A 21054-nucleotide genomic window follows, 5' to 3' on the forward strand; every position below is an offset into this window, starting at 1 on the left:
CCAGCTCAGCCCTGCTGTGGCCCGGGAGCAGCAGGAACACGTGCATGTGCCTACATGAGGGCATGTGCCAAACAGAGAACCAAACAGCTCTCAGCAATCGCTTTTGAACTTATGAAAAGGGTGCTGCTTAGGCACTGCAGACTGGAAATGAGATCAGTCAAAGCCTGGTCAGTAATAAGTTACTTATTTTTCCTGTTTGCATCACATATGGGGCCCCAGGTTCTCCAGAGACAAACAGCCCATGAAATGGGGTCTGACCTCCCTCTCCCTGCCCTCCCTGCTCCAGCAGCCAAGCGGGGACAAAACCGCACTTTAAACCATAGTGAGGGGTTCACCAAGCTATCACCTCCTCCGAGCACAGAGGGGAAGACTTAAGCACTTATATGACTTCTTGTTGCTGCCAGCCCCACCTTCAGAGCTTCTGGGGCTTCTCCTCTCCAGAGCAGCACCAAAGAGTAGCAACCAGGCAGGGCTGCAACCACCAGCACCTGGGCTGCTCCTTCCCACCTCCACTTCCTCCTCCTCCACAGCAACATCACTGGCTGTTCTTCAGGTGTCTGGAGTCTTTGTAGCTCATTAAAAAGGCATACAGAATGAACATCTTGTCTTCTTGCACTGTTCTAACAATTTTCCTTCAATCAAAGGGAAAAAAGCAGTGAATATAGGCTTTAAACTACAGGGATATTTTCTTTCTTTTTTTTTCAGATTGACTTTGAGAAAAAACTGCCTAAAGTTACTGCAAATAAAGCCTTCAAGAATAGTATCAGCAAAGAAACCCATTGCCAGATCTCTGGTTACAATCCTGAGGAAAAATCCTATACAAATATGAGCAGAGAATCTCGCCTCTAGAAGCCGAGGGACAGGGGACATTTAACCCAACTTTAGTTCTCCAGCTTCAGAGATTATGAACTTTTTTTATTGCATTTACTGGCTTGTAGGTGACCAAGAGGGAACAATTGCTCTCTATAGCAATAAAGGCCAGATTTTTATTTATTAATTTCTTGGCAGATCTGGGAAATGATCGGACAATGGGATTTTGGAAGTACTGCTGTTTCAGAAGAAATGCTTAATAAATCTGGTTGTGGGAGCTCCCTCCTTGAAGCAGCTGCACTACATCTGTATCACATGCTCTGTTCAGTAACTTGCCATTGAGGGTAAATGTGCAAAGGTGAATTTGAGATAAAATAAGACTTTGGAGAAGTTTCTGAAGTCTCTCACTAAGGTGAGACTGTGAATTGCCCTCTGATGGAGGGAGAGGAGGGAGGTCAGGTTAATCCTATTCCCAGGTATTGCAAAAAGCCTCCTCACACATCATTTACATCTCATGGCCACACACATGATTGACTAGGTTGTATTAAGAAAACCTAACTATCATGCATAAGGGCATAAAATAATTCCTGAGTAGAAGTGTTTCAAAACACCAATATGAAGCTATATAGTCAGATGGAGGAGGACAAAACCCTCTCTACTGGTAGCTGGAGGATATCTGATTCAGAGACCTAGAACTGTGAAGATAACAAAGTCTGCTCTGAATATTTAAGGCACTTGCTCAATGCAGTATTATTATGTTCTGCATGCATTTCACAAGTTTAGCAACATTGGATTCATTACAAACTTAGTATATTTTGAAGTTGTTTGTCACAAAAGAGAATCTTAATTCTTCCATTTAATGTCAAAACCCATGATTTATGTTGGCTAGAATTTCATTCTCTCCAAATGCTGTTGAAGAAATATCATGAAAAATTTTTCTTCATATTTACAGATTAGTTTTGTTTCAGCTAAAGCTGCTCATTAAGCCCAAGTGTTTTCTGTATTTGTAATGGAGCCAGGCACGGGGTTTAATAAGTCCAACATGTGCACTTAAAAATGATGGCTAGAATTGTTAATCAGTAGTTCATTATTCAGTCTTTTAGCAAGATTTAAGAATAAGTCCTAACAAGACTGGAATTCAGAGAAATTACCATTCTGATCAAGTATTCATGTCAGTATTTTTTACAATTATCTTCTCATTTCCTTTATATCCTGAGCCACTGACCCTTCCAGGGAAGAGCTAGCCTGTCCACTGTGGTTGAAAAACTGAGAATCAGAACAGGTAAATTCTAAAGGAGCTTAAATTTAAGAACTTGTTAGTCACTGGTGAAAGCAGGAGATCATAGATGGCTAAAAATTTCAAAACTGAATCTATCTGTGCCTTGAGATCAAAGTAATTGAGTATTTAATTGCTATAAGTGCCCGAGCCTACCCTGAAATTACTTCCTTGCAATAGTATGGTTTGAAGGCTCATTAGCACTCACTTTTTAAGTTTACAATTTTTTTTTAAATTAACTTTGAATATTTGGAATAATAAAGATCAAAGCCGCTTTCAAAGATATCCAAGTTTATTACTGAAAAAAATGCAATATTCAAATGTGTATGATACAGTAAGTAGTTGCATTTGTACATGTAAACCTTGATAAAGTAAACAGCATCTCAAAGACAAACTTATGCCAAAAGTGTCTTAATCAGATCTACAACTTTTTCCTCAGTGAATTCTTTTAGTTCTGGGGTACATACTGGCTTGCAAAAGTAATATTATAAAGAAACCGAAAGCTGACACGCCAGAGGAACTTCAAGGTTTTGCACAGAAAAGTGAATTTCTCTGAAACGCTCTGTGGTACTGTAAACTTATTTTAAATACTCCTTACAAAGTGTGGATTTACGAATAGAAAAAATAGCTGAAATTTTTACTCCTTACTTAGAAATGAAGTTGTATTTAAATATTACATAAATTTCAAATATATACACATTTTAAGAAATCTTGTACGATCATGATATTGCAAGTTAGCCAGGACTATCAGAGTAAAAAATGACTGAACTATCTTATTCAGTTAGATTTTACATGAGATTATTTCCAAGAACTGAAATTTCACTGATTACTACTCTAGGTAAAAATTAGAGCCAACAGTTTGGAATATTTTTCAATACAAAACTCTGAGTCATTTAAATAGAACACAAAATAAAAATCTGATCTGAATTTTTTTCCATTATTAACAGAAAAACTGTCATGTTCTCAGCAGTTAGAATCTCATTAGCTTTAGACTCTATTGGGTTTAATCCTGATTTCTCACCCAGTAGCATTCTACTAAGTAGCTCAAGTCAATTAGAATGCAAACTACAAAGAACATCTAACATTATAGAGGTTATACCAAGAAGTTAGAATGAGCCAACAGAACTAACACATGGTAACTTCCAGTGCAGTGAGGAGGGAATACACCATTAGTATTTCAAGACTAAACCCAAGTCCTGGATTAAAAAAGTTCCTGTATAACATGGAATAGCAAAGTGATTTCTCTACAGTTCCTTGTTGTGCCATTAGAACTTTGTGCTGTTGTGGTAACATTGTGCTATCATGGTAATGCCAAAATCATGTCAATCCAAATTTCTGGCAAATGTGATTGCAGTGGCAATATCAGACAAGAATTGTCATTACTAGGCTGTTATATAAATTTAAAAATTTAAAAATTTTAAGATTGTGGAGAGTATTTAGGATTGTGCGTGCGTGTGTGTAGGAAGGGACACAGGGAGAACAAAATGTGGTGCTTGGGGAAGAGACTGAAAGGATAGATCCAGAAACAGTACACGTGCAGGCATCTCGTGCTGCCCAACACTGCTTCGTCCAACACGTACTGATTTGTGAGAAGCACCAGACAAACTAGTACTTGTGCACTTCCCGCTTTGGCTTCTCAGTAGAGAACATCCAAAACCGGCCTGTAAACAAATTGCAGTTACAGAATTGCCCTGGAAATTGGACTGTCAGACAGAAGGCAGTGTGTAATAAAACACCGGGGTAAGTAAAGAATGAGCCAGAGGAGAAAAAGAGAAAGATCAGGAGGGCTGACCCAACACTTTATACTCAAATCCTTGTTTTTCAGAGCCTGTTGCAATTCTGGAGCAAAACCTGCTGAAGTGAAGATGATCCCTTTGCTTCCTCTGCCTATCCTCAGCCTGCCTCCACATGCTGGTTGTTGCATTTTACCCCAGAAGAACATGGGCATTGCAAGCATAAGGTTGAGTATGAACACACTTAAGGAACTTTTTAAGTGGCTAAATTTTCCACTGCAGGAATTTAAGTTTGCAATTCACTTAAACACTTCCAAAAAGTGTCACTGTATGCATTTTAGGTAGACAAAATATGCTTTGCAACAAAACAAAAGGTCTGCCTAGATGTGGAATTCTGTTTGAATTCTAGTGTTAGCCTTAACACCAAATAAACACTATTATGAAAGGCTGGCCTTATATTTGTTTCAACCTTTGTCCCAAAACAAGCAACATCAGTACTTTATGAGGACTACAAAAAGATAAAATGATTCTGGAAGTATTACTGTGTTGTAAGTGATTGTTGATACCACTATTTTTATCTCCGTCCCTTTTCTTAATAGAAACTTAATAGAAAATGTGATTTTTATTTTATTTTCCATTACCTTTATTGCATTCATAGGTAGCTGTTTCTATAAAGTGAGTTTTATTGATATGGCCATTGCCCATTCAACTTATGGACATGGATGGTTTTCAATTAACCAAAATGAGACGATGCTTCGAAATATGCATGTGCTAATTTGTCTCTTAATGAACTGTGACATAATGCAAAAGATTACAAAGTCCCACAGTGCCATGTAGGGCTTTGTAGGTAACTCCACTGGATCCCATGGCTCCAGAAATTCTCTCTGGCAACACTCCCAATTGGAGTCTGCAGTGGAAGAAGATGCAGCAAGGAAACAGCATTTGTGCACTGTGTACAGCATCAGACTGATCATCTTAATGGCACATTAAGAATAAAGTATCACAAAAATTCTTGCCTTTCCCCACATTAACATCACCCTAAAACTGTTTTTCCTAAGATATTTTTCCTTCTGCAGAGCTTTCTATGAAGGAAACTTCTGGAAATTTATAAATTTTTGCCTTAAGGTATTTACCTATTAATCTATTTTCACCAGTCTCTGTAGATATTTTCCTTTTGAGCTTTCCACAGGACACAATTGAGCCGAACTGTTTCTCAGAACCCATTTTATGACAAGTTGTTGTTGGGAAAGGACATAGCTACAGCTGATGTGTATTTTGTAGCAAGAAACACATGGACTTTCTAAGAAACATGTAATAAAAACCCCCTTAACCTCCATCACCACTACTGAAACCTTAGCCTTGTCATCATCAATATTAACTTCAATGTTCATCTAAATTTTCTCTATAAATCCTTTAGCAAAAAGGGGTAGGAAAGAAAGATAACAGAAATAGCCATTGAATCATAGAATCATCAGGGTTGGAAAAGACCTCCAAGATCATCAAGTTCTAATTTTTAACCGACCATCACCACCACACCTAAACCACAGCACGAAGTGCCATGTCCTGTTGTTTCTTGAACACTTCCAGAGATGGGGACTTAACCACCTCCCTGGGCAGCCCATTCCAATGCTTTCAGTGAAAAAATTCTTCCTGATGTCCCGACCTGAACCTCCCCTGGTGCAGCTTGAGGCTATGTCATCTCTTCTGTCACTAGTTAACTGGGAGAAGAGGCCGAACCTCATTTTCCTACAACCTCCTTTCGGGGAGTTGTAGAGAGTGATAAGGTCTGTCCTGAGCCTTCTCTTCTCCACACTAAACAGCCCCAGCTCCTTCAGCTGCTCCTCATATGACTTAATCTCTAAACCCTTCACCAGCCTCACTGCCCTTCTCTGGACCTGCTCCACCACCTCAATGTCCTTCCTGAACTGAGGGGCCAAGAACTGGACACAGCACTCCAGGGGTGGCTTCACCAGCGTTGAGTACAGTGGAAGAATCACCTCCCTGGTCCTGCTGGCCGCACTATCCCTGATAAAGGCCAGGATTCCTTCCTGGCCACACGGGCACACTGCTGGCTCATGTTCAGCTGCTGCTGACCAGCACCCTCAGGTCCTTTTCCAGCCACTCTGTCCCCAGCCTGTAGCACTGCAGGGGGTTGTTGTGACCCAAGTGCTGGACTCGGCACTTTGCTGTGCTGAACCTCATACCATTGGCCTTGGCCCATCGATCCAGGCTGTCCAGATCCCTCTGCAGAGCCTTCCTACCCTCCAGCACATCAATAGTCCCACCCAACTTAGTGTTGTCTGGAAGTGCACTTGATCCCTTTGTCCAGATCACCGATAAAGGTATTAAACAGGACTGGCCCCAACACTGAGCCTCGGGGAGCCCCACCAGTGACCAGCCACCAACTGGATGCAACAGCACTCCCTGGGCACAGCCATCCAGCCACTTTTTAACCCAGCAAAGAGTGCACCTGTTCAAGCCATGGGCTGCCAGCTTCTCCAAGAGAGTGTGGCAGTAGACAGTTTCAAAGGCTTTGCTGAAGGCTTTGATGAGTTTTACCTTGTTTCCAAACACTAGTACTCCATCAGGATGCTCAATCACTGTGCTGTATGAGCCTGGGCTCAACATTCAGGCAACCCTGTTAGCACTCAGTTGTGAATGCTGAGCCCTCACTGCCTCCCTCTACACGGAGATAGACTTTGAGCTATGATTAGGATGGCTAATGAAACAGAATTCTTATTTTCCTTTTTTTTTATTCACCAAAATTCAGATCTCACATATTAGGTGCAAATTTAGAATAAAAAGTCATAAGAAATGAGATGTGGATCACGTATCTGGACTTCTTGCCATTTCTGAAATGGAAATTTCTTTTGTCTGAACGAAGACACAGAATTTGGTTAGGAATAATTAAGACATTTTGACTAATCCTTTATACATAAAAATATCTAGTTGCTCATGCAGTCTCTCCAAGGGCGCATGCATAGAGCAAAGTTGTCACAGATTAGATCTGCAACGATCTAAAGCATTTTTGCACAAATTGAGGTTCTAAAGCTTTGTCAGATTTCACAAATGCAGCCTACATGCAGTCTAGTCATACCAGTCATTTGTTTGAAAAGACAATATTTAGAATATGAAAAGATCATTCACCATTCAAAAAATACATTATTCCTGAGGACAGTGTGTGCCTTATACGTTAGGAAAATAACGTGCAGTCAATGAAAACAGTATACTAAATGAAGTCTAGCAAAAAGGTTTCTCAGCTTAAGCAAATGGCTAGATAGTGGCAAGACTTTTACACACTGCTGACATCCTCCAAAAGTAAAGGACACACAGAGTTTTTCTCCAAGCTTCTTGTGCTTTTCCAGTGCATAAAATGCACCATGTCAGATCTACATACTTGCCTTTAGTAGACTCCTATATACCAGTGTTGAAAATAATTAATAGCATATATATTTAAATCTCAAATACAAAAAGATTTTCTTTTTTACGTGTTTTTTTAAGTCCAATTGGAATTTGCCTAAGTATGTATTGACAGGTGCTGATATCCACAGCAGAAACAAGAAAGTACAAAATAATCAATATTTCTGATTTTTGCCTGATTTTACCCTATATCTTTATCCCTTGGGCCAGCCAAGGCATTTTGTTTTTAGAGAAAACATTAAAAAGAGCTCATCTGTGACCTTCCGAAGAACTGAAGTACGATCATTATGTGGCACAGAAACAAAAACTCTGACACAGGGTTAACGCTGTCAAACTGTGCTTGATAATCCACAGAATGAAACAGAGAGACAATCCATCAAATCAAATGCTGTGATTCTGTAAGCACCGAGGAGAGTGCACTCATTTTTTTCTGATAATGACTCCTGAGGAATTTAACACATAACCCAGAATATGAATAAACAAAACAGCCTTTCCAAAACATGGGAAACTGAGCCCTTTATCACAGAATGAGTGAGTAATATATCTGATTTTACCAGATCTTCAAATTTCTTTCCTCCTGTTATGCAATACTGGAGGTACTCCTATAGTTGCCTTGTCTGGTCACAGAGAGCAGGAATTAACCAAGAAATCTCATTAATATGGTGAAACAATTAAAAGTCTGATGCTAGGTCCTCTGGATACAATAGATTCTATTTACCCACTCTGATGGGTCTTGACTCTTGAAATTAATTTTATTAGAATAAAATAAAATTATTGTGCTAATAGATGCAGGTGAATATTGGAATCACACCTTTTAGTTCAATAGGGTATTGTAAATAGTAAAAATTCAGGTCTTTTAATATCTGTCAGCAGTGATTTTGCTGCAGCTTTATCCCTAAAAATAATGTTAAAATTTGCAGCCTTTATAGTTACTGTGCTTTGTGACCCTTTGTTTTTTTAAAATTTTCTCATCCAATACAGAGAAACATTATTTAAAATCGTACAAGAGAAATATAAGATTGTAACTCTGGGTCTCCACACCCTTCTCTGCAAGGCATCCCTGCAAACTTGTTTAAACTGTTTAAGTGCTTTTCCCCTATTATGAAATGTTAGTAATAGACAATTTCATCACCAAAATTTGACTATAACCACAAACAACACCACAGTATGCTGTTTGCACATAAAAACTGAAATTTGATTCTTACATGAACATCTACTTTTTATAGTGATTTTATCCAAAAAGCCCCCCCAAACTGTAAGAAGGCATAGTAATAATAATAATAATAATAATAGTAATAATAATAGTAATAATAATAATAATAAAAGTAACCACTGTATGTGTATGCATTTATGTACAATCTGTATCTATATTTGCCTGTATCTATCTCCCATGTTTTGACATATTTAGGCCAATAAAAGAAGTGTATGTTACTGGAACATTTACTATTACAGTAAGAAGAGCATTGTTATAAACTGTTTCTCCTTCCCTGAACAAGCAAGTCACGATGTTATACTGTACATCTGATATATATCTGCAGAAGCTTGCATACTATAAAAAAGTTAATTGTATTTTGAAGACTAAGTCATTTGCACAGCATGGGAATATTTCAAGTTAGCATTTTGTGAAGTCATGGAATCATTGCCCAGACAGGCCAAAAGGAACAGTAACACAGACACCTGCATGCTACATCAGAGCAGGAAAATGACAGTTCTTTCATCCTGGAAGCGTGTGGAGGTGGCCTTTCCACACACACAGGTGGAAAGACAACTCAACAGCTGTGTCATTTTCAAACAGAGCTGCAACGTGGGCAATGTGATGCATTCTGCTAGTGTTGCTGTTTTCTTTTTGAATTTGGAATTTTTGGTTTTCAACTAGAAGGATAAATTAATGACACTGATGTGCAAATCTTAAACTGCATAGTATATATATTAAGCAGCCACAGACCCCTTTTTTTAGGGTAGGACCACATCCACAATCTCAGCAAGAGACTAGGACAAACCTGACAAAACAGTAAGCCTGAAAGATCAAGTTATGGCCACAAAGGCAACAATTGCTCTTTTCTTTAGAGGCATTACAGATGGAACTGAGCAATCAGAAGCTGTAGAAGTAGTGGATATCATATAAGTTGGTTTTAGTCATGCCCTTACTCTTTAAGTTCACAGGTAATTTTTTTGTTTTCATTGCGCTGGTAATTCACAATTTCATTATGCTGAAGGTTCATGCTGTACCTTCACGAACAGCACGAACATTCCTGGTCTTTTTTCAAACCAGTGTCCAAGTTTTTACGCTGACTGCACGTTCCTGAGTGCCAGTTCTCCTCGGGAGCTCACCACAGACCAGTTACAGGTAAGGCTTTTCATTGCCATCATTGGAAACATCTGTTTGCCAGTGCCCACCAAAGTCTGCAACTGCACTGCCCAGCAAGAACATATATACACCACGAGAGGATCTCACATGCCGATGCCCGACTCTGACTTCATTTTGTAACTGCACTCTTCCATTTCAAACAGTGTTTTTGTTGCAGCACAGTAGTGACTAAGGCCATTCATGGTGATACTGTTTCCCGTTCTTTTTCCTTTCTCTTTGCAAATGTTCCAGTTCAGCCTCATACATCATTTCCTGGACTAAGTATTTCTCTCTCCTCATTCTGTCGCACAAGTCTTTGGGCATGTCTGGAATCAGGTAGGCAATGAAGGACTTTATTCCAAAAACAAGGTGCTGAAAAGAAGAACAAAAAATAATTGCTTAAAAAAAATGGATAATTATTCATTTATAGGTCCATGTTTTTAGAGCCCAAAGAGTCTGTAATAAAACTGGACCTGAGGTTCAATTCATGATTGAAAGGCAACTGCTTTGTTTTTTTTAAATAAAAACACACACTGATATGGGAATAAATGAGTGGTCTAACACAAATGGGGAAATGCTGAAGTCTTCCGAAAAGTAAAATTAAGGGTACAGTTAGTGACTTAAATGAAGGTGTGACTACAGGATATGCTAGTTTGATTAACAAATGCAAGCATTAAGTACAAGCAGTCTTTGTTAAGAGCTTATAATGGAAATAGAAACCAGATTCCTGAATAGCATGCAATACATTCTTCAAACATATTTCTACTTTTACATTAGGTTAGAATCATGTATCATTTTCCTAACACATATTTTATCTTGTAATAACTGAGCCTAATGTACTCAGAACTTGCATTTCTTCTTTTTCAATAAAATGTAAAAGATTTGGTTGGGAACCAACATGACAAATAAGATGACTGTTAAGGAAATATGATTTTAGAGGGACTCTAAAATAAGTGCATGCTCTGTCAATTCTGTTTGAAGCAGCTGATAGACAACCCTTTGGGGAAGACAATTTTTTTTTCCTCTCTCTTGACCATAATGAACAAGCAAGTGATGAAAATGGCAATTTACTTACAGAACTACTGTTAAGAATAAACTCAGACTTTAGAGAGGAAGAAAGGGATTGTTCCTATCCACAACTAACCTCAAATACTATGATGAAGGCCAGCCGTGCTGCCAGGACATGCCAAAACTGCAAAGTGAATTCATATGGAGTTGAACTCCATGGTGGGGCTCTGTAGTCTCTATACCTGCAAAGCAAAGAGAAACCAAATAAGTCAGCCTGTGCTGAAAAACCTGAACATGGTCAAGTTCATCCCAGATCTGTCTAAAAGGAGAGAAACTGAAGTGAAAGCAGACTTCAAGAGGAATGAAACAGAAAAGGAGAACAGTTCACAATACAGGGTATTAAATACTGTTGTTTATGAGATGGTACTTTTTGTTTCCAAGAATCCAGAGCAAACAATTACTTTTATTGTTACAAAGCTGAAGTGTTAAGTTCGAATGTGTTGACTCTCAATTTGTTCTTGTCTTTGCTTATAAGCACTTTGTCTGTTCTCCAGACAAAGCTGGCATAAATGTAACACGATTCTAATTTAAACTAATGCTCACAGCAAAACTAAATCTGAAACCAGGAGTTCACGCATGCAACATCATATTTCTTTTTATGTTGAATTTCTTGTATTCATTTTGCATAACTGTTTGCAATCTCAACCTGGGTTAGAGCCACAAAAACTTTAATTGTGTATTTTAATGAATAGACTTCAGAATGCTTAACAAAACCGAAATGAGAACTTTTACCCTTCTTGGCAGGTGGTGAAACTTTGAAATTAAATAATTCATAGAGGCATGAAAGATAATGTTTTGCAAGAGTCCTGGAAAAACTCAGAACACAGGTTTTCAGTGTGTTAGTAGTGTGTCCTACCACACACTGTTTGCACCTGAAACTTCATGTTGAACAAACATGAACTCCAATGCTTTTTACAGGGAAAAAAGGAAACTATTATACCAGCAATTTAAGCACTAACTTTAAATTTACTGTCTGCTTTAATGTCCACTCCAGCATTACAAGAAGGGAGACATACCGACAGTATCCTGAGTATCCCATCCCAAGTTCACTCAAATCAAATACTGATAAACTGCTGTTGACATATCCTTTTAAGCATCTGAAAGGAAAAGCCAAAGGGTCAGGACCTTCTTCATAAAGCGGTTATACAGCACAGATCCTGTACATAAGCATATTCTGCTATCACACACTGTGAGCATACTATTTTATTTGAGAAATATATCTGTTACATGTTAAGTACGTAATCACAGAAATACAGCAGCAAAAGTGTGCTTCCACTGAAATATATATGTGTATATAAAGAATATCTTAATTACTTTTCTTGTCTGTACCCTTGATCTGTACAGGGACCATATTTGTATGCATAGACAAAACGTGGAATGTAATCAGAAGTAATGGCAATAACAAAGGCATTGGTGATGACAGCCAGAACTCCAATTCCTTCCAGAATTCCATACCAGATACCTAGAAACAAGAGAAATGAAAACAACCTTGTCAAGTTTTTATGACCATATTAAGTCATATAAAGTCATATTATGATAATAAAGCCATTATTAGACATACAGTTTTCCTTTCTTATTGGAAAAGAATTATGAGTCAGAAAAACTAGCCAAGATTCCGTTTTAAACCAAAAGTGAATTTAATCCTTATATTTAATTTCTAAATTCATTTGATTTTAAACCTAGAGTTCCACAAATCAGAAGCCTGAAATACTGTTTAGCCTGTTTTCAATATTCAAACTATTACGATTCCTTATTGCCAATGAAAAACAAATCTGATGAGTCCTCTTTCTGTTGCTTAACAGGAGAGTGGTCACTGAGATCTGCAGGTTATGGTATTGTCTTGACACGTGAAATATTTCAGGAGTTGAGCTGTTTTAAAGAAGAAAACACAAAGAGATGGTACTGACAGTGACAGCCAGCAGGTTCTCTCACCTATATCTGTTGCTCTTGCAGGCATGGGTCTGCGCCACTGCGTGACAAACTTGTACGCATCCAACCTGATTTCTATGATGTTGTTCAGCAGTGCCAGGAGAGGTGCCAACGGGAAGGCAGCAACAAAGATGGTGGTAAAGCCAAACTGTAAAACTAGACAGGCATTTCTACGGTTAGAAATCGGAAACGTGAAAGATCTGTCAGCATGCAACACAGGTCCTCTTTCTGAAGAAAACCCACGCCTCCCCTAAATTGGCTCACCCATCTCTAAATATTCGTCCATTAAACCATGGAGATTCATAGGCTGCAGATTCCAATCTTTTTCCCACTGAGGTAGAGAAATTTTATTCTCCATTGATTGCCCTCTTCGCTTCATTTTGCGCCGTGACCACCAATTCTGTAACAAACTTTATTAGATAAAGAGAGTATTATTGACTGTATCTGCTCAGTAATTTAAAATATTTTCTGGTATTGTTTTGAAGTAAGTAGGCCTATTTTGAATAGCACCTGAATGCTTACTTCTGTATTTTTTGGAAATATTTACAATATCATCTAAGATATAATTCAAAGAACTTAAAAAAGTTCTCAAAATTCTGCATTATGATTTTAATTATATCTTTAATGTAGCATGTTCAGCATTGTACAAATAAGCTTTTCAGAACATGGAACATGCTTGCACAGACTCTTTTTTTGTACCATTTACCTGAATGACTAAATAAAAAAAAAAGAAAAAGAAAAAAAATAATGCATAGCAAGAGTATTAAAAAAATAAATAATTTTATTTTCAGTTCTGTAAAAGACAAACTAAGTGAAGCTCAGTAAGAACTTACTAGAATACAGTGAATAGTAGAATACATCTATTTTTGAACAAACCTAAAGATCTACATGCCCTACAGAGTATCTTTTTTCTTGAAGTAGGAAAAAGGGTTTTAAAAATGTGTTGCTGAACGATGAAGCTACAAATATTTAAGACTATTTTTCAAAAAGCTGGGCAGATATCTTTTCACAAAGTAGTTATAAATATTAAGTAGATAACAGCTCACAAAATTAAGTGTTATACAAATGAAAAATATTATCCAGTACTGACACAGGGGGCAATTCAAGACTACTGTTTTGTTTCTAGATATTAAGGAAAAGAGACTGAAGACGGAAAACTTTCTTATAAGTGTTTTTATAAACTGCTACTATTTTTTCTCAAGCTAATTTAGTGTTTGGTTCTTGATCTCTCTTGTTACTGAAAGAGCAACTGTTGCCAAAGTTGCAAACAATGGTTCTGTCAAAATAAAACACTTCCTTCCATTACAGAATGCAAGCATGTTCTAGAATAATAATAATTCTAAAATAAATCCTAGACACAGCTAAGATCCTGCTAGGCTGAGAAGACAGGAAGACTGTTAGTTCAAGTAGGTTTCTCCTTTTCAAAAATCCATGTTTCACAACATACAGTACACTGCCCCTCATTTGCAGAATGATTGCATGTTGTGAGCATAACCCTTTCTGACATATTTTCATGGTTGAGATTTCAATTAAATTAAATTAATATTTGATGATCAATCTTTTCCTGTAAACATATTCTTCCAGCTTCAAGAGAACTGTAAGACTCTTACCCCCATTACTCTCTTCAGAAGCTGAACAGCTCTGTTTGTGTTATGGAAAATGAAATTATAATAAACAATTTAGACAGCTAACATACCCCAAGAAGCTTTGTCTTAGAGCAGCAGTTAATGCTTTCCTTGGGAATAAAATTACAGTATGTGAGATGCAAAAAGTGAAAAGTCTCCAAACCTAAAAATACTTCTTCCTATCATTGACTCACCCTAAAATGTGTTCACTATTTGTAAACAATTAACTTTAACATCTGAACTTACGGATAGCCTAGTTCCATGAAGTTGTTCCACATCTGTTTTAAAACCATAATAACTCCCATTTGCAAGCACAGATCTATCAAGCAGCCACTAGGATGACACTGAAATGAAGTGGAAAAAGACCAATAGCTAAAATTAAGAGAATTCTTTTATTTTTATTTGTTCAGAAGGTAAATGAAAAATATTAAATATGTTTGGTGAAAAACACTAATCTGTATCTACAGAAATATTGAAAAATATTTTTAGGAGAAATATTAACCCAGACTTCAGCTGAACAACCTTATTATTTCTTGGAGAACTAGACCATATTACCTAATTTAAAGATATGTGCACTAGATATATGACAAATGATATAGACCATTTCACTTAGATCAATACATACTTATTCACTTTGAAAGAATGGAACAATTGGCAATATTCTAAGCCCAAGGAGAGACTGAATTTCTGGTACTGGTATCTTAACTAAATGGACTGCCATATTAAAATGTTTAGTAATTACAGAACCATTTTTTCAGACCATGGACTACAAAGTTATGATGTTTTACTCTGTGGATAACAAGGTTCAATAGAAGAAAACTGTTTTTCAGAAATAAGAGATACCTTCAGCATGCTGGTGAGTTGCAATCCTAACATATTCTCAGGTTAAATTTTCAAAACAGTATCTTTTTTCTTTTAAATCATAGAATTATAGATTAGTTTGAGTTGGAAAGGACATCCTAAGATCATCTAGTCCAAACTCCTGCAATAAACATGGCCACTTTCAACTAGATGAGGTTGCTCAAAGCCCCATCCAACCTGACCTTAAGTGTTTCCAGGGATAGGATATCCACTGCCTCTCTAGGTAACCTGTTCCAGTGCTTCACCATCCTCACATTAAAAAAAATAATCTCTTCCTTATACCTAGTCTGAATCTAGCCTCTCTTAGTTTAAAACCATTACCCTTGTCCTGTCTCAACAGGTCCTACTAAAAGTTTGTCCCCATCTTTCTTATAAGCCCCTATAAGTACTGAAAGGCAGCAATAATGTCTCCTTGGAGCCTTCTCTTCTCCAGGCTGAACAACCCCAACTCTCTCAGCCTGTCTTCACAGCAGAGGTGCTCCAGTTCTCTGACTCCTTTTGTGTCCCTTGTCTGGACCCACTCCAACAGATCCGTGTCTTTTCTGTGTTGATAGAAATTTAAGAAGCTGATAAAAAAAGCTGATGGTTTTATATTTATGTCCTCCATTCAAAAATCCCACATACTCAGGAGATTCCAAACTTGTAGGACTTAGTAGTGCTTGTGAGATAAGGGACTATCCCTGTTTAATTTTCCCAAAGACAGAGGCAGAAAGAACTGTGTCTCTTGGGCAGAGTCACTCAGCAAGTAGAGAACACAGAAGAAAAAACGCATCTCCTGTTTCTTATCCTTTGCTATAAATAAGAGTTTACTATTTGCTGCACATAGACGGAATAATAAATCTTTCAAACTGGGCATTCACGTCCTTCAGCCATTTCCTTTTTACTCATGGAAATATCACAGGAACACAAAGCAGGATTGCTTACCTCTTCCAGTCTCCATCTGTTAAAGAGTTTATTGTACTTTCCCGGGCGGCCTGCAAATCTGGAAAATAAGATTTCTGTTTCTCAGTGGACATTCCAAGAACACCCTCTATCAGTACTTATTTCACAACATCCACTGGATAAACTCAGGAAATATCAAAAGATTAAATCACACGGGCTTAAATCCGGTATCTGCAGGATATGGAAGTCTCAGAATGCAAACAAGGACCATCATTTTGCAAATGACCCTAAGCTTTTATCATGTCCTGAACAAAAATACTAGCTTCAGAGGTTTTAGATGTTAGCTATTCAGATCTAATCTACTTCTAAAATGATAAGCCATTGCAATACATAGGAATTTACTGCAGCACAGGGATCTGCTTGTCCCCGTGAAGTGTACATTTGATAACAAATTGAATCAAAATTCTTGATGACCTCAGTGAAACTTATAAATGATAGAGAAAGAAACCCATGCCTGGTCCTACTAGACACAGGAGAGAGCAAGACACAAAGAAGTTTAGATATTGTATGGCAAATACACCAGTGGATGTAACAAACAGGTATCACTAACAGATTTTACAAAAAGGGTTTTCGCTTTTCTGCTTGTTTGGTTTTGTTGTTGTTTTCTTCCAACCAATCTTGAACTGAAATTCTACCGTAACACGTTATAGAAGATATTCTGAAACATTCTGTAGGTTCTGGAGGAATGGTAAGTGTGACCATAACAAAACCGAACTGAAGACGAAGGAAGGTTAGACCTGTACTGTATCTCAGGCTTTGAGCTAAAGATACACACAAAAATTGGAGCCAGAATTTCTGCTTCCTACTCTTGCCAGACAATATTTACTATTTGTAGAAATGCATCCTGGGAAATGTAAGTCATGGGGAATTAAAAGAAAATAATTAATAAAGCCTATTAGCACAGGACTAAGTACAGACCCACATTTAGGCAGTGGCTGCATTTTCAAGAGCTCTGAATTCTCATTTTGTAGGAAAGTCACATATGCAGACCCACTTAAAAAGTAAAATTTTTACTCTCTAGTTTCATGGATAAACATTTCAAGGGCCCAACCCGCACATACAATTAAAAACATTAATTTAGTGTTACTAATTATCCCCAGAAACCAATTAGCACCTAAATCTTACAGTTCAAACTGTCACTGTATTTTCTTCAAACCCATAAAATTAATAAGGATTTTGAGTTCTGTGTAAGTTTTCCTGTAAGTGCAGTGAGCAAAGGTAACTTACCTGCCAAGAAAAAAGGCAATGTAGAAGATAGAGCTGTTCAAGTTGACGAACTGGAAGAGGAACATTTTCAAGGCAAAGCTGTTTTCCCATTCAGATTCTGTTCTAGGGTGCTCTTCAGAAAGACACAATATACATTATATAAACAAAAATGAAACTGAGTTATGTGTAACTCTGCTCACACAGAAATCAACACTAACAAAACAAGCAATGGTTTCAAGCCATGTTGCCCCATTATTTTTTCTCCCTTAAAGTATTCAGTCTACAGATCACAAAACCATTGCCCCAGCTCAGACTATGCCATTTCTATGTGGAAACAGGAGATGCAGTACAGGATAGAATCAGTACAGAATAGATCACAATTCTGTGGGAAGACATCTGTTCCATTTCCATGAAAAAAATCTGAATTCAGTGTGAATCTTTAAAGGTATCTGGATTCAAAGAAAAAAACAACGAAAACCAAAACCAAACAAAGACCAAAAAAAACCCCAAAACAAAACAAAAAACCCAGTGCAAACTACCACTGACAAAAGACCAAAAATCAAAAGAAAGGACGGAGGTTCTTTTTTGGATTCTTTTGGAAAGAAATGTAGAAATGCTTGTAGGACTATAAGTGTTGTGTGTGGGTCTGCACTGCCTTGGATATTTTTTCCTTAAGGTTTGGAGAGCATTATTTATGTCTGAATTAGAACTTGGTGATAGTGATTCAAAATTAATTTTTACAAAATCCATCTTTGATGGATGTATCAAACTTGGAATACACTACACTTAAACTACATTAAAGCACATACATGAGTCTTAAGTCTACACTGCCTGGATTTGTCAATTAAAATTTGTACTACTTAATTACTCTGATCTAATGATGACTAAATTTGGACACAAACATACAGGATATTAGCTTTACATATGGACACTTGTTCCCAGAAGTTAAAGTGTCCTTCTCTGATATAAAACACCTCAGAAAGAGTAATGAATTACCTAGATCGAACACCTAATGCTCCATCACGTTTAATTCAAGAAACTCTTTTTTTTTTTTAATTCTTCCATATATTTTGGGAAAAAACAGCTTGTGCACTTAAACAATTATTTTCTTTCCTATTCCCTGGTCTGTAACAACATAATATATTCTAAAAGGAATAGAAATAAGTTTGATCTGAGAAAGTACTTTAAAATATTTTACTACTTTGAGTAAGTTGACTATACATTCTGAATCTTTGTAATCTGTTCAACTGCCTGTTACCTGAAGCACTATAAAGTTTCGAGCACCTTGTTTAATACTTTAACCAGAAGAGGGAGCTGTTGAATTTAAGCAGCCAGCTTGTGTTTAACCAAGACAAGATAACTTGCATATTTTGACATGGGCTAAAAGTATGTAAAAAAACCAAACGGTAACACATTGAAACAGTCGGAGACCATAAATTCTCTCTTTGCTTTCTTGTTTCCTATTAGCTAGAAAGCTTTTTCTCTGCAACTGAATCATGACTAGAGGCTTCAGTATAAAATTTTAATGTGACAGAATTAGAGCCACTTTAAAATTCTTGACTTAACATTTTCATCTTGGACAACATAATTTTATCTTAACCCTTTTTTTCCATATGGAAGTTCGAATTAAAAATTAGTAAAAAATAAACAAGGATTTGGAGAAAATGGAAAAAAACTTTCAGCATTCCAAGAAAGAATGTGTTTTGACTTTTGCTCCAAAGTAAGATGACACTTTTTCAATGTATATGTATATGAATATGTAATATGAAGCATTAAAAGAAGTAGAAGAATAAGTTCCTTACTTTTCTATTATTATTTCCTCAGTGAAATAATAATTTCTTTTCTTTCTTTGATATTTCTCACTTGCTTAGGGAAATGCTGGAAACGTGCCATGCAGAGATGAAGTTTTCAAAACCCTACTTCATGGGACTATAAAGGTATATGCCACAGTCAGCAAGAACCATATCATCAGTGAAAACCTACATACCTAAGTCTGTCAGGAGATAGGCAACCTTCTCATACACCTAAAACAGAAATAAGAGATGCAGTTTTCCTTTGCATGAATGTGCATACTGGCTGAGGATATCAGCTTTCTACTGAAAACTTCCTTATTTCTCAATATATTGACTATCCCCAGTCTTTATTTTAAATGACACAGCCCAAGGCAGTTACCAACTCTGAAAAATACTTCCTTGAGTATTTACTATAAATAGCAAGTTATTTTTGGTAGCTTTGCTTGGTCACTTGAATGTACTTTTTATGACTCAGAGTGATCATATATAATAACAGAAACAAATACACAACTCTGACTGGAAGAATCATTTCTTACTGACACGAGTGCACAATCTCCTTAAGAGATTTAAAAGCCATTGTTTGCTGTGTTGTTATTCCTTTTTACCTAATCATGCTTGCATGGGGACAGAAAGATAATAAATAATATTGCAGCTGGAAGAATAGAGTTTCTATCCATGTACATAGTGCTACAATGGCAAATGGTTAAACTGCTGTCACAGGACAGAAAAAACTTACACCAAAATCATATATCAAAGTAATTCTAGGAATGTGCAACACTGATACCACAGCTGCATTTTAAATGAAAGGGAAAAATTGAAAGTCGTCCATTAAAAACAACTTAAAAAATAAATTCTCAGCCAAAGAAATAATGTAGTTCCATTTAGACATGTCCTGTAAAAGGTAATAAAAATTCCCCCAAAAATGCATATGTAGAAAGCGGGGAGTTTGTACCCCTGTGACTTGGTGACATAAGCAAAGATGTGCATTGACAAAATAAAGAGGAATCAGAGAAGAACATTAACAACCTCCTGAAATACCAGCTTCAGACACTGCCCCATGCATAAGCACAAACATGTATATACAAGTGATATATGCTAAACTCAGTAAGCTTTGTAAAAATTACTCTTTTAAATTAATCCCTCCTTTAAAAGAGCAGAAGACTTACAACATTGAGTGACATGATGATCATAAAATTGATACAGACTCCAGTGCCAGACGTTGCAAACTGCCAATACTTCTTGATGAAATACCACTTGAAAGAAGCAAACTGCTCCATGGCCACCAGTCGATACACCACCACTGCAAACACTGCAGTGAGGACCAGCGAGATCTGCAAGGGGGTATTTACAAGCAGAAATATTAGACCAAAAGGTAGATACGATATCTAAAATAATATCCGGTGAAATAAGAAATCAACAAGTGTTTTAAGGATTCCCATTTTTTTTGGAGAGCAGAATTTGACAGAACAAAAATACTATATGAGTTAAAAAAAATTTTTACTGTTCTTTTACAATATAAATACATTCCATCTTTTGAAAGAATGAGATCCCTAAACAAGCAGTAAGACTGAGACAATCAGTTTTGCCTACATAATCTTAATGAATGCACTCATGAGGAGTTACTATTTACATCAGAGTAAAATGAATTACAGTACAAGAATTCTAATATTATTAAACATCACCATGAAGAATATTCCTGAGACAGACACCATCAGTCGACTGAGCTTATCAGGGAAAGGTTGAAAAGGTTCAGGTTTTCCTGTAATGGGATTTACTCTTTCCACTTGGGAATATTTAGCTTCAAACTGGGGACGCAGCTCTTCCTGGAATGACAGGATGGATTCCATTTGTTGTATTACTTATTTCTCTCAAGAATCAGACACATATGTGCTATAAAGTAGAAAATTATACTGACATAAATTATTTTTTATAATGCTTCAACTAAAATAACAAAAAAATGTGTTCTTTTGAAAACCCTTGGAAATAGTGCCAGAGAGCAGCAAAGAACAGAGACCACAAGAGCCTTCCCCACTATGTGAGGGTA

The 21054-nt window shown here is 36.9% G+C and overlaps 2 protein-coding genes across 9 annotated transcripts in view; one reads left to right on the forward strand and one right to left on the reverse strand.

The window, feature by feature from the left end:
* Positions 1–4357, forward strand: part of SLC5A12 (solute carrier family 5 member 12) — a 17377-nt gene extending 13020 nt beyond the window's left edge. Inside the window, exon 15 of one of the 2 annotated variants that reach the window (XM_027663328.1) lies at positions 3912–4357. In XM_027663328.1, the coding sequence (XP_027519129.1) occupies positions 3912–3944 (33 nt within the window). In that variant the 3' untranslated portion in view covers positions 3945–4357. Of the gene's footprint in view, positions 1–705; positions 2575–3911 lie in introns of those variants that run through there. The other variant, XM_027663327.1, reaches the window with a different exon arrangement.
* Positions 4358–5738: 1381 nt separating this feature from the next.
* Positions 5739–21054, reverse strand: part of ANO3 (anoctamin 3) — a 133452-nt gene continuing 118136 nt past the window's right edge. For all 7 annotated transcript variants that reach the window (XM_027663321.1, XM_027663319.1, XM_027663324.1 and 4 more), the window contains exons 16-27: positions 20693–20833; positions 20177–20341; positions 19205–19241; positions 17239–17350; positions 15994–16051; positions 14455–14552; positions 12848–12993; positions 12587–12739; positions 11969–12116; positions 11671–11751; positions 10731–10836; positions 5739–9958 (exon numbers count right to left, since the gene is read on the reverse strand). In XM_027663321.1, coding sequence (XP_027519122.1) covers positions 9776–9958; positions 10731–10836; positions 11671–11751; positions 11969–12116; positions 12587–12739; positions 12848–12993; positions 14455–14552; positions 15994–16051; positions 17239–17350; positions 19205–19241; positions 20177–20341; positions 20693–20833 — 1428 coding nt within the window. In that variant the 3' untranslated portion in view covers positions 5739–9775. The remainder of the gene's footprint in view (positions 9959–10730; positions 10837–11670; positions 11752–11968; positions 12117–12586; positions 12740–12847; positions 12994–14454; positions 14553–15993; positions 16052–17238; positions 17351–19204; positions 19242–20176; positions 20342–20692; positions 20834–21054) is intronic.

The sequence above is a fragment of the Corapipo altera genome, unplaced genomic scaffold (genome assembly GCF_003945725.1).
Source record: "Corapipo altera isolate COAL_440 unplaced genomic scaffold, ASM394572v1 100, whole genome shotgun sequence".
Classification (NCBI taxonomy): domain Eukaryota; kingdom Metazoa; phylum Chordata; class Aves; order Passeriformes; family Pipridae; genus Corapipo; species Corapipo altera.